Source organism: Cariama cristata, unplaced genomic scaffold (genome assembly GCF_000690535.1).
Source record: "Cariama cristata isolate BGI_N322 unplaced genomic scaffold, ASM69053v1 scaffold30943, whole genome shotgun sequence".
NCBI classification, from domain to species: Eukaryota; Metazoa; Chordata; class Aves; order Cariamiformes; family Cariamidae; genus Cariama; species Cariama cristata.
In genome coordinates, this window is record NW_009608362.1 from 249 (window position 1) to 14,113 (window position 13,865).

General features: G+C 49.1%; 2 protein-coding genes across 2 annotated transcripts in view; one reads left to right on the forward strand and one right to left on the reverse strand.

Moving 5' to 3' along the window:
• Positions 1–202, forward strand: part of EMC6 (ER membrane protein complex subunit 6) — a 359-nt gene extending 157 nt beyond the window's left edge. Inside the window, 1 exon segment of the mRNA XM_009697098.1 lies at positions 1–202. This exon segment is cut by the window's left edge and continues 29 nt beyond it. Within this exon segment, the coding sequence (XP_009695400.1) occupies positions 1–202 (202 nt within the window).
• A 3,397-nt stretch (positions 203–3,599) lies between these two features.
• Positions 3,600–13,865, reverse strand: part of P2RX5 (purinergic receptor P2X, ligand-gated ion channel, 5) — a 12,356-nt gene continuing 2,090 nt past the window's right edge. The window contains exons 2-12 of the mRNA XM_009697100.1: positions 12,683–12,833; positions 9,452–9,523; positions 8,337–8,412; positions 7,878–7,974; positions 7,410–7,490; positions 6,448–6,586; positions 5,475–5,611; positions 5,107–5,200; positions 4,517–4,582; positions 4,118–4,200; positions 3,600–3,675 (exon numbers count right to left, since the gene is read on the reverse strand). Coding sequence (XP_009695402.1) covers positions 3,600–3,675; positions 4,118–4,200; positions 4,517–4,582; positions 5,107–5,200; positions 5,475–5,611; positions 6,448–6,586; positions 7,410–7,490; positions 7,878–7,974; positions 8,337–8,412; positions 9,452–9,523; positions 12,683–12,833 — 1,072 coding nt within the window. The remainder of the gene's footprint in view (positions 3,676–4,117; positions 4,201–4,516; positions 4,583–5,106; positions 5,201–5,474; positions 5,612–6,447; positions 6,587–7,409; positions 7,491–7,877; positions 7,975–8,336; positions 8,413–9,451; positions 9,524–12,682; positions 12,834–13,865) is intronic.

Below are 13,865 nucleotides of genomic sequence, written 5' to 3' on the forward strand. Positions count from 1 at the left end.
CGGCCTGACCGGCCTGCACGGCTTCATCTTCTACTTCCTGGCTTCCGTCCTCCTCTCCGTGCTTTTGGTGTTAAAAGCCGGACGGCGGTGGAATAAGTACTTTAAATCCCGAAGGCCGCTTTTCACAGGGGGGCTTATTGGAGGGCTCTTCACATATGTCCTGTTCTGGACTTTCCTTTACGGCATGGTTCATGTCTACTAAACCAACTAGGAGCCACGTTAGCTGCAGTGTTTTTTAACAAAGCAGGAGGACTGTTGCCAAAGTCATCTACACAGCTAGGCCAGCTTACCTTTTAAACTGGTGTTCATCGCTTGTATTGTTAATACTATTAGTAAATTATGTCCAAGTACAAATGAATCGGTAGTACTGTTCTAATTAAACTGAATGTGAAACACCACGTGGATGCCTCCCGTGAATATTTGTTTGATCGTTAAGGAATAACTTCTGTCCCTAATTGCAGGCACAACCATGAGTTTTGGTTAATGTAGTCCCTTGTATCCTTTGCGTTTTGGGTAAGACACCAATTACAGTCCCCTCTAGATTTGCTGCCTGTCCCTACACACAAATACTGATGAAAGCAGTGTCTAACAGAACACTCTTAAAAATAATCCACTGACACAAGGAAATACTGCACAGTTGCATGTGATTAAGTGTATGTAAAGGTTTGGTACAGAAATGTATTTGAGTTGCTAGCACAAATGTTATCTTCGACAATTGCTTTAGGTACACGCTATCAATAAATGACATTGACACAGTGCTCTTCACCGGCATACGCGGTAGTCAGACACATTGCTCCTTTCTAGTACTGTTGTGTCCAATGAAACGCAGACAACCAAGTAAGTGTAGCGTCTTACTACCTGCCAGCTCAGGCTCTACTCAACACGCTTGTAAGCCTGCTGGCATTTTCTGTAATTAAATAGTGCGTTGTTGTGGTTCTGTGTATCTCTGGCAGGAACAGAAAGGAAAATTCACTCGCCCACTGTACAGGTAGTATCTTTGCTGTAGACCTGCTTGTGCAAACTCAGTGTTTAATTGACTTGCTTAGCCTAAGTATGTATCACAAAGAGGTGGTGGTGTGCGCAACCTAAAAAACACACTGTATGGAAAAGTCTTGGAGAGTATCACCCTAAAGTGACAAATTTTATTGCTGTATGTCAAATACAAAGAAAAAAAAAACAAACAAAAAAAAACACAACCAAAAAAAACCCAAAGAAACAAGCTCCTGAGAAGGAATCTGGTTATGTTTTATTAACAGCAGTTGTTGTGGGAATTGTGTTAAGCAGATGGTATAAAGAAGGGAAATATTCTAGGGAATTCTGGGGGCCTGAAGCCCCTGAAGACGTAAATTCAGGAAATAGCTTTGGTCATCTAACAAGAGGATGTTGTTTTGTCAAGTGGAAACATTGGTTTCAGTAGAGCACAGTTAGCTTTCCATGTTACAATGAGCTACTTGGTCTCCATGAGTTGTGCCTTGGTCTGATGTCACCTGCGGTGTTCACCATGCATTTCACCATCTAGAACTTACTCCAATAGAATTAAGCTCCAACAGTCAAAAGCCTGTGCTGTTTTATTGGCGTGGCAATTCTAACAGGCCTGACTGGGGCAGCTGTACACATGGTGACTCGTGTTTGCATAGAGGAGAGACTTCTGTCATGGAAGAGAGGAGGCTTTGGATATGATTATAGCATCAGAGGTACACGGCTTATCCCAAATTATTTTAGTCAAGTCCACTGTTTAATTCTATTTTCTAGCTAAATGTTTGACTCAATACTTACTTGCCTCTGAACAGAAGCAGAGGGAGTGGACTAGACTGGGTGGGGTTTGCTGTCAATGACTGGATTTGGAGTTTGCCACTGCTAACAGATGAATTTTAATTTAGAATCAACCTGTACCTCAGATTAACCACCTTAGAGAAGTTAAAGCAAAGCTGAGTGCAGCTTGCTGTTTCCGTTTGTGCAGAACACCCGATCCCAGCAGCTCTCCCGACGCCACCCTCTCTACAGCTGCCCTGGCAATACGTCAGTTGTCCTTTAAATCTTGGTAGTCAAAGAGTGCACAGGAACACTTAATCTTTATCGTGACTCCTGATCAATGGCGATGTGGTAGCATTTACAGAACACTGGTCAGTTTCTATCAAGCCACAGTGTGGAAGCTTTAAATGAGGCAGGAATATGTATTCACCTACTGTGTTCAGGAGCTGGGGAGTTGGTTCCCATCAGCTCAAGCAAATGCAAACTTCAAACAATGATATTCTAGAAGCACTCTTCTGGGATTAGTTACCTCCCCACATAAGCACAAATTCACAAAATGGGCTGCAATGAGACTTATTTCTCTACTGAGAAACAAAGAAGTGCTCCTATTTCTTGGAAGTTACCAGAGTCTTGGAGTAGGGGACATCTGTCTTCTAAATTTTCCTCCTGTTGGTATGTTGGGAAGAACCTGGCAAAGTCTGTTTCACCTGACAGAGCTCCCTTTTGCAGTCTCTGCAGTACAGCTCAGGGTACTATGAAAAATGGCAGAAGCATTAAGTCCTCCATCCAGAGCTCTCCCCACCATGAGCAATTGGTAAGCGATGCAGAAAGGACAATCCCAAGGAAATGAAACCAGCCACTGAACAAAGGAGGGCGATGCGAGGACCATCCCCCTGTGCAGGTACTCCCAGTGCTACATTGCTTTTCAGTGCGTTACCCCCTCCATCAACCACAAAAACATCTGTCCCTGCCTTGCCTCAAAAATACTCCTCTGCCTGCTGTTACCTGTCCTGTGCTCTGAAATGTCGGTTCTCTGGGCCAACTACAAACAGACAGTGGGTGGCAGGTGAGGTAGCTGGGACCCACCATGGCTGAACTGATTCTCCACTCAGAGCTGCGGCAGGACCTTCTCCTGCTGTTCCTGAGACGAGCAGAGCACCTTGTGGCAGCTGTTGTGAAGGCTTTTCCTGGAGGAGCACCGTTTCGAGCCCTAATGGTTACACCCCACAGAGCAGTAAGAGCCCCGAATGCTGACACAGGCCCAGCCCGCACAGGCGATGTAGCATAACGAGCCCCTTTCCCCCGGGCTCTGAGAGCTGCTGAAATGCTGCACTTCATTGCACTTCCCAACAAGAGCAGTCCTGCTGCTGTACAGCTAATCTTGCATGGAACACGAGTGAGGGTTAGAAGTGGCGGCCGCAGACCAGCGGAGCAGGAGGCAGGTCGGACCTCAGCCTCGGCCCTCCTCAGAGTGCCAGGGGTGTTTCACATCATGGTTCTTCCGCACATGGAAGCGAAGCATACCCACGGGATAACGCTGGCTATTGACGTACGTACAGCTATATCTATCAGTAGATATAAAAACATTCATTTGGTGCCTTCTTTTTCCTTTTATAAAATCACTTTATAAATCCATAGTGATGACACACTGCTGCAAGCTCAGGATACCAGAGAACGTCTTGAGGAAAGGAGGGCAGTCTTTAAAGGAATTTTTTTTTTCCTCTGGGAATCCCGATAATAGACAGTAGACCTGATCTGGGGTATCTCCACCTCCCAGTCCTGGTGTGATTTCACATCTGCATGGTTTTCCTGGAACACGAGTCCAGCTGGCAGACCCATCGCTGTGCCTAGAGCCCACCGAGCTGGTCAGGGCTCTGATTCCCATTCAGCGCAGGGCTAGATAATGATTTCCTGGAGCTGGACCTGAAGAAACAAGCAAACGTGACAGACAAGGCCAGCAGGCTATTTTTGTTTCAGGAAGCATCGTGGGGAAGAGGTGCCAGCCAGGCCCGTCACACCTCACCACAAAGGCCGTCACCCTCTGTACTGCTAAAGCCCTAGTTTTCAGTTTCATGAGGCTCTGGAGCTCTTGGAGCTGCCCCAATTCCGTCCTCAGCCATTACAGACCGACAGTACAAGGCCATTTACAGTCCAGCCATGACACAGCAGCTTCCTTTGCTCCGCAGCTAACCGCAGCAATGAATTACGGAGGGAGAGAGTAACTTGGCTAAACTCATTTGGAGGAATATGATTTCCTGGAATTGGCCTTTGTTTGCCATTTACTGTGTTCCCATATCTCCTTCTATTTCTATTAGTCATAACAATAAAGCCATTATGTTTAAACACAAAAGCCAAGCTCACTTACTTTACTTCCTCATACTTTTTGCCTCGATAAAAGTTACTCTTTTTAATCAGATACAGCAGGACCAGGTCACAAAAGAAAGCTCCCTGCAAAGAGAAAGAACTTGTGTTTAATCTTTAGAGTAGAAAAGCGAGTGTTCTAATCTAGTTAGCAGTGAGCATTAATTAAAGAAGAATAACTTGTAGGAGCTGTATTTTCCTTCATAGTCTATGTAATCTTAGGGGTGTTTAGATTATGAGGTACACTAACAAATGCCTTTAAGACAGGACACAAGCACACGCCTGACCGAGCGGTCAGAGTAACAAAAACTCTGCTGGAGAAGATATAAACCAACTGTCTCATAACAGCTAAATGGGGGATCTGGGTCCCAATATGTTACTTTAAGAAAATACATCCACTTACCGCTCCCATGAGAGCAAGCCCCGAACCGATATTGATAATGGTGGGAATGATGTTAAATTTCCCTGCCTAAAAGAAAAAAGGTCATGAAGTACTCGGTGAAAGAACAACCCGAGACACAAACTTACGGGTATGGTATTACACCGGGGAAGCTACTAGTGCTTGTGGGTGTGTTTTGTTAGCAACAAGCAAGCACAACCATGGAAGATTTGCAGTGGACAATCTTGGAGGCTAAAGGTCTGTGTGTGTCTCAGATCCAACTGTCCATGGCTGCTTTTGTGAGCTTGCGTCATCCCTGGATTAGGCTTCTTTTTTCTGCAGCGCATATGCATGGAAAACAAGTCTCTGGGACATATTTACTTCTGTCAGACTTCACATGAACCTGTTTTTAGGTAGAAGAGATGCAGACTCAACCGCCCTCCAGGTCATCTCCTTTCTTATGTAGGGTTAGCTTCCACATGGATGAACGGCAAGAGCCCTTTCCTACAACAAGCCAGGGAGGCTGCTCTCATCCCAGAGCTGTCCCCCCACTGAGAAATGTGTCCCACCTTTTTTCTCTCCAGGCTCTGAAATATTCTGGCCTGGGAGCTCACCTTGCCATTCACCATCACATCAAAGCGGATTCCATACGCTTTAATGAGCATCCGGTAGTCGACTCCCTCAGCATCCTGGTAATATTTGGCAAACCTGGAATACAACAATGCTGATTTTAACTCCACCATCTGCCCCGTGCCCCCAAGAACCCATCTGAATTCACCTCTCTCTTCAAACAGATCTATTCCCCTATCATTAGCTTGCCATGAACACGCTTCCCTCCCTCCCCTCCTCTGCAAAGCAGCGTGCTTGGCTGGGGCAGTGTCTGGCACAGTCTGGTACTACTTCACTGCCAACCTCCAACGCCTGCGAGTCAAACCAGCTCAGCCCAAGGGCGGTACTGCATCGTGTTCTCCTCTTTACTTACCTGAAGTTGTACCCAGAAGAGATGGACTTTTCTGCAAAGTTGTTATCCAGCCGGCTAAAAGAATAGTGAGGATTACATTCAGAAGGGGCTTTATCAAGATCACAGTTCCATTCAATCTGAATTCCTATCACACCTCCCTTAACGAAAGAGAGAGACAGTGTCAGTTTTTTAAGCTTAGTTCAGTTAACGTGTCTTCACATTTATCAGATCCTTAGGCAAGTTTTCTCCAGGGACAAGAAGAGCTGCACTTCTAGAGCACACACACTTATGGATGGGCTAAGTTCGCTTATGATATTAATCACATTACACGGAATCCCTAGCTTTCCCTGTGCTGGTATCCTAGGAGGAGGTTTCTCATCCCAGGACACTGATTTCATTAATTTAAGTGGCTGTAACATACTTCAGTGGAGAAGATGCTCTTTTATGCAGCGATGAAGTTCACAAGTGCAGTAGCCAGCACAAAGCCTGCACTTTTCTCACCCTATGCTTCCCGGGATGCCTCAGACTGGCTCCATCTTCTCCACTGTGCTTCGCATGCTGGGTTGCAGCCTGTTTGGTGCTGCAGCCCCAGGACTCCATGCAGAAACATGTCCATTTCCCACAGGGGAAGCCTCCCGGGGCATTCTCTGAGCAGAGGAGCCCCACTGGCCTTCCAGAGTTCTGGGTTTAAACCGATGGTGCAGTAACATTGAAACTGAACAAAGAAACCCTACTGGCAGAGCAGTGGTCTGGGCAGCCCTGAATAACAAACAACTGACCCGACCATCTCTTCCAAAAGGACCCACATCGCCCTGCCTCACATTTCCTGGGGACAGGATAAACGGGACCAGCTTGACTTTAAGCACCAGCATCTCTCCTCTGCACCCTGGACAGGAGGCAGTTCCCTGGGCAGTTGCCAGTGGCTCTCCTCATGGATGCCCAGCCAGTGGTACCGCCAGCTGGGAAGACGCATGAGCCCGAGGGGCACTCCTACCTCCAAGGCCATTTCCTGGAAGTCGCTCCCAGCCCACCGGACGATGTCCCCCAGGAGGAAGATGGGGCAGTAGGGATGCTCTGTGCTGTAGTGGCAGCTCTTCAGGTAGGACTCATTGTTGGTTGCCAGCACATTCATCCTGCGTGGAGGGAAGAGGGAAATCCACCTTGTCTCCCTCTTTGCTTGCCTACACAGCCTACGCCACGAAGACTGCAGAGACAAGAGACTTCTCCAACACCCCTCCTGCACAACAGAAATGGCACCTTGCCACCAGCCTTGTCACCCTGCGAGCCTCTCCACTGCTGGCCCAGCGAAAACAGTCTGCCCACACAAAAATGACTTCCAGGCCAGACAGGGAGTAGGCCAGCTGAATCTGGGCTCAAGAAAGCACTCACATGAAATAGGTTGCCAGAGCGCTCCAGGGCCACCTGCTTTTCTCAAGGGAAAAAAATAAAGATGCTAGAAATGTCTAGCTGAGCCTGGGAGAACAGCAAGAACACACTCCTGTCTACACTCCTTTATTTTGTTCATATTGTAGCAGCAAGTGCAAACAAATATCTTTAAATTTGCATTTTCCCAGCCTTGTCCAGGCACCTTCATTTTTATGGAGGAGGAGGAATATCTGGGAGCAGAAGCAGCTCAGGAACCTGACTATGCATTGTCTGGTGGACAGAGCCATCTGCCTTAGGAGCTCTGGTGCATTCCATGCTGTAGGAGCCAACACAGACCTCATCTGGTGAAAGACAGCCTTATCCTAGTTGCTTTCGGGGAAGCTCCAAGCCCTCCCTCATGATCTCCTTGTTCCCACACAGTCTGAAGCCAAAGGCTTCCCCCTGCACCATAGGAAGGGAATATCCACCTCCCCACGCCAAGGCTCAGGCAGGAGAAGGCCAGTGGAGGACACCGAGATTATTGGTTCGGTGATGGAGGGGACAGAGGGATCTCTGAGCACCTGCACTTACTTGGAGAACTTGAACTTGGGGAAGCGGATTGAGTTCTTGATGTAAACAGTGAAGTTTTCTGCCCTGGCGAGAAGTGGTTTCCTGGAAGAGAAAGGTTTGTTATCTGTTTCACGTCTGTACCCTGCCCTCATGCTAAAACTTGAATTGCCATTTTAGAAACAGCTGGGTTTCATCCCGTGGCACTACGCCAGCCACCCCTCTTTCCCCACGCTGCCAGCAAAGAGTTGGTGAGGAGCACGCAGGTTGAGGGGAAGCCCTGAGAGCTGGAAACAGCCCCGGGACAGCCGGTGAGCTAAGCAGGGGGGAGCAGAGGGCCAGTCCTGCCCAGGGGACCGTGCAGAGCTCCCTCCTGCACTGGAACAACCAACATTCAAGCAAGCGTCCAAGCAGAGGGAACCTGGAAACCGCCCTGCATGACACACAAGCCAAGCAATCTAAGCTTGGAAACAGCATAGGATGGCTACGTACTTGGGCTTGGATCTTTTCTCCACTGGGCACCAGGCCAGTATCTCACAAGTCCCTCTGATGCTGTCCCTGTCTTTCAAACAACGGCCAGTCTTAACCCCTGCAGCACAGACATCACAGAAAAGGTCACACAGAGCAGCCATCTCTTCTCCTTGCCTACAGGGCACATGAACATCAGACGCTTTTCACTGCCACCTTAAGCCCTCCTCCCTTCTGTGAAAGGGCCTCACAGCTGGAACAACCACTCTCTTGGTGCTTCTCTGAGCAGCCTGGGGTGCTCTGGCCCAGCCACCACATTGCTGTAAGCAAGGCAGCAACCTTAATAAAAGACAGTAAAGAAAAGAAAGTCCTTGCCACTCTCTGTAATCAGAGATCTCTGGGGTTGTAACCAGGCTGACGCCTCTGAAGGAACACGACTCTTTCAGATACAGAACAGGAGGAAGAACCATTAAGGACCCTTACCATTGCCAGCCACCACTGCTTCCCCTGCCAGGCAGTCCCCATCCTTGTAACACAGGGCATCGGGAATGCTGACACTCTGCAAAGTAGAAGAGCACAGAAGTGAGACCTGTGACAGGACACGAGACTCAGAGGGGTAACAAAGTGATGGTGAGGTGGGGTGAATTCTCTATAGGATGGTGAACACGAAAAACGTGCAGCTGAAGTGGTAACTGTAGGTCATGCAAATAGCTCGGCAGTATCCCACCACCAGCAACACCATGGTTCAGCTACGACATCCTGCTTTTGGGCTCTGCTCAATCTGGAGAGGGATGGGCTGCGGAAAAACCCAGACATCACCTAGCACTCACCAAAACCAGGCAGGAGGCCACAGTACTTCACCTTAAGAGATAACCCTACCTTTGATTTAAGCTGTAAGCTCTCAGAGGCCCAAATTACCCTTCTCTCAGCTGCACGCCAGGTTAATGCAGCCACTAGAGGACAGCCACATCCTGTACAAGCAAGCTGTGCTCTCGGCCTGGGCCACCCCTCTGCCTGTGATACGGAAAATTAATCTCTGCTACATGGAGAAAACACTCCCTGGATGGCCAGCGTCTTCCTCCCCCAGGCTCCAGCCCATTCTGAGAGGACATTTCAACAAAACACAGAAAGACCTCGTGCCTCTGGCCCATAAGGCACGTTCTGGAAGGCACTAAGCACCCTCCCATGTCCTGAAGGTAACGAAAGCCTCAATGTTCAGCCCTTCCCTGGATGGGGCTCTTAGAAAGTCTCCTCTACCCGTAACTAGACTGAGGCACCTCAAAGTTGTTTTCCTATGGCCTTTTCTGACCCTGAACAATCACTGACTGCTGAGGTCTCATCTCCAGCTGGGCAGATGTCCAACACCTTCAGTTAAAGTCAGCAAGACTCTACATGATCAGTGCCTCTGGAAATTGAGACAGCTGAATCTCCCAGGTTTGCAGTAACCAGTCCGATTTTCCCAACTGAGATAGCACACTACAGAGAAAAACCATTCGCCTTTCATCCTTCCTGTGTTCGTTGCTCCCCAGGTGTCCTCTGTCAGTTCTTACCCCCAGTTTGGTAGGGGTCTGGGGGCCAAGGGGCTTAGTTCTTCCTACCTCAGGACACATGGTTTGCCTCTGTTTTGGGGTCACAATCAGATTCGTCATGACAAAGAAGACGTTTTCACCCTAGAATAAACAAAGTAAGGCAGGAAGAGTTAGAAAACCTGTTTTACTCTTAAAGTACCTGTTACAAGAAGGATGCTGTTCTTCGCAGAACAGTAACACTTCCCTCTCTCCTGATGCTTTTCAGGCTGAGAAACAACGGCATCCTTTGTCTGGGTATTTGTTTGGATGAGGTTGGCAGGTCTCTATGGCTTAAGGGGTTTTGCTTCAAAGACTGTGTGAATTTGGTGAGCAGGAGTGCTGAACCTTGCCTCACTGGCTGCTCGGCAAGCACTTGTCTTCCGTTTTCAAAAGGACATGGTGCCTGATCAGGGATCAAGGCCCTGTCCCACTGCAGAGCCTTGGGTGTTTGTTCTCAACCAGGGTCAGGTTGGCCGCCCCAGCTGTGCTGTTAGAAGCCTGAGTTCACAGAAGAAGGCAGCAGGGCACAGCACAGGAGCAGATTTAGTGCAACACCATGGACATGTGATAAACCAAAACAGAGCACTTCCAGCACGGCTGTAATAGAGAGAATACAGATCCCTTTACTGAGCCATTGGGATGACTGACTGAGACATGCAAGGAGGGACTTGACTGCTTTTTCATCCCTAACATCCTTATTTCTGGCAGTGTAGTGTTTCTGCTGTATTTAGGGAAAGCCACAATATGCATGGCTGACTCCTGTTCTGGAGCCTTCCTTTCGTTGCACATTTACAGCTTCTATTTCGTCCCTTCCCCACATTCAGCAAAAAGTTAACTATTTTAACTTTTTCCCTTAATGGTTTCCCCTTAACAACCAACCACCAAAGGAAACCACAGGAAAAACAAGCCTGAAGACAGCTGCACTGTCAGCAAGAGGAGAAAGAAAGCACCTTACCACAGCACTGCAGGTGGAGGCTGGCTCTCCACTCAAAAGTGAAATGAATGCTAAAATAAACCATGTGCTTCTACCATTTCTGCTCCATACCGTGTGCACGTAGGAAAGGGAGGAGGGTCAGCACCAGGCAGCAGCTACAGAAACACAGGTTGACTCCTGACAGCCCCTGGCACCGGGCAGCCAGACCCTCGTCATGCCGAGGGGGCACACATAACCATTAGAGCCAGCCCACGGTCCTGGCATGAGGCAGGGCAGCCCACAGCATCTCAGACAAAAAATCCTCACCCACGACAGGAACCGGCAGTGTGTCAGGCCCTGCCATGGGTAACACTGGTTGCTTGTGTGAGCAAAATATCTGATCAAGAGCAAACTCTGGACCCCTGACCCTACAAGGTTGCTCTGAACCACAACAGGGAACAAGACATTTCTGCAAACTTGTTGGAGAACAAGCCCAAGAAAGCAACGAGTGAAGGATTCACCAGGTGAATCCCTGCTCTACATTAAGCTTAACCCCAAAGTGCCGCTGGTTCACCCTGTCCAAGGGCGTTCTCAGCCCTCAAGGTAAATTTCAGTACACTGAGTGCCTGCTATCTATTCCGGCATCTCTTAGAAAACCCCTTCCAACACACAGCCCTGCCTGTTGCACATAAAAATCAGAGATCTCAGGTTTCCGTCCGCGAAAGCAGAGCTCAGTGCTCCCACGCTCACCTGGCTCACTCTCCTTCCCTCGCTGTGCTTTGCATGGGCTGGATTTACCCCACGTCCCACCAGAACCCTGGGACATTGATATGTCTGTCCTCAGCAGGAGGGACACGTCGGTCAGCAGCCACGCTGGTGGGCTCAGGAGAGCTGCCCACTGCTCTGTGGAGGAGACAGGGTTTCTTCCAGCCCTCACTGCCTCCTGCTCTGCTACCCGAGTCTCTCCAGTACAAACGAGCCCACCCAGACCCACCAGGACAGTGCAGGACTCTTCCTCCAAAGTGAAATGAGAGAGATTACGCAGTAGTTAACAGAGCAAGTCACTTAATGCACTGGTAGCAGGCATTCAGATACTCCTCATCACACGGCTGACCTGAGACATTCAGCAGACAAACAGTAATCAGCACATGGAGCAGAAAGCTCGTGAGATGTCTACATTTGCACTCACAGCCACAGATATTGCTGAGTTTCAGTGTGAGCCCAGGGTCTAACATCACCATGGTTGCTGGAGGCTGACGCCAGGGCAGTCTGTACACCAGGGCAGTCTGCAGTAATGCTGGATTCAATATTGTAGCCTGACTGCAGTCATGTTTGGCTTCATGATGCCATAGCCCAGAGGCAGAGCTGGCTATCTCTACTCAGGACACCATACTACAAGGCCTCCTGATAAGCAAATATGCAGTAATAAGACCATTGAGTCACAGGAGAAACATCTGACAACTTAAAATACTGGTTAGTGTCACCATTTCATTTCTCGGTGTGTACATCAGCCACCTGCTGAGGGCTTCCTGGGACACTTCCTTCCACACAGTTTGAACCAGAGGCATCGCAAGCACACGGCCTGGCCTTCCTGCTGCACAGCACACGTCAGTTTGAGACGGAGGCTTTGCGCTGAAATTGGTGGAGACACAGAGCATAGATCCACAGGTCTGAGTAAACGTGAGCTGCAGCAGGAGGAAGGTGAAGTTTTATTCTTATCCACAGACAAGTAAATTGTTCAATTTATAAGTTTCTGCCTCGTCAGCACAGGACCCTGATTTTCCCCTCACACCTCTCCATGCACATGGTGGACACTAGCAGGGAAAGCACAAACAGCCCCTGGTGAGCACAGCTGGGCAGCTTCCAACCTGGTGCTGGGCCACATCCGCTGCCATCTTGTCCACTTAAGCATCAGTTGTGCGTCTCACTTTGTCCAAGTCAAGGAAGCTGCAAGGCAGGTTTAGCCAGACACATTTCAAGCAACCCTCATCACTCAAATTGCACCACATTTTCTTTCCATCTCCCATCCGCCCTGGGCTGCCCCGTGCATGCCTGCTCTAGCCCAGGAACGGAGGCAAGCAGACACTTCGCTCAGCTGAGCGGTCCCACTGAAGTCCACAGGACTTCTGCTTGCCAAGTATCACGGATCTTTGCGAGAGAGATAAGGCTGCTTTGATATTTGCTGGAAAGACCTACGAGAAGGCAAAGCATTGCTTTCTTGTAGCCCACCTCCTGCTTATTCACAGGAAAGACCTGGATACATCACTTCAGCCTTTCCACCAGCAACCACGCTGGAAGATGTCTTTCTAGTTGAACGGCAGAGACGACAGCAGCAGGGTGATGCCAACCTGTGGAGGAATGACGTAGTCTGCAACATCCCACAGCCTCTCCCCCAGCTCCGAGGTGTTGGTGAAGGCTACCCCTTTCAGCTTGGTGATGACAGAGCTCTGGAGGGATGTGTCTGTGTCCTGATAGCCCTTCTTGACAACAAACACCCACCTGTGAAGAACAGAGCAGGCAGCAGCATTAGCCAGTGGGGTCAGGGAACAAGTTAGCCAGAGAAGATTTACACCAAGGCCAAACTAAAACATGCCAATGACACCAAACTCTCGGCAACTACTACCACAAATTTAGAATAAACTGTTTGACACAAGATGCACTTATCTACAGCACTAGAGGAAAAGTCAGGACCAAGATCCCACATGCAGGGAAAGGTGTAATAACTGGTCATGGGGTAAAAAAACAAAGCCTCCCACCTTCCTGCCCTGTGCTATGCTCAGCAACCTCAGTGGAAAGCGGGGAGGGCAGGGCTCTGTCTTCCTCAAGATGAAAAATAATATAAGCTTTTGCAAGTTGCAGTGTAGAGCATGGTTGGTTTCACAACTAACTACACGACTCACTCCCATTTTAGCAGCCTGCCATTAGGCTACTAGTCCAGCAACAGAACATGGCTGGGGATGTGCAACTCCCGCTGAATATTACTAACAGAAACCTGTAGGGAATATTCTTAGCTGGATACAGGATCTTTTGTAAGCTAGTGCGATGGTAACAACTTTACTGCACCCTGGCCTCTGTGCTGGGCTTCAGGCTTCTCACTAGCACCCCTGGCAGAGCTGCTGCCTCACCAAGCAGTCCAGGGAAAGGCTCTGCCTTTCTTCCCACTGGAAGCAGCAAGAGCTCCATATCACTGGGTGAAAACCTCTCTGGCTTAAATGAAATGCTTCCAGCTTCCCCACAATACTGCCAAAGGCACCTGCCACAACAACAAACCAGACCGTTGAAGAAGCTAAAGGTGCCGGGGTGGGTTTTTGGCAGAGGGACGCAGGCTGCATCCTTCTTGTGGCCAAGAAGGCCAACAGCATCCTGGCTTGTATCAGAAATAGCATGGCCAGCAGGACCAGGGAAGTGATCGTCCCCCTGTGCTCGGCACTGGTGATACCGCACCTCGAGTGCTGTGTTCAGTTCTGGGCCCTTCACGACCAGAAAGACCTTGAGGTGCTGGAGCGAGTCCAGAGAAGGGCAACGAAGGTG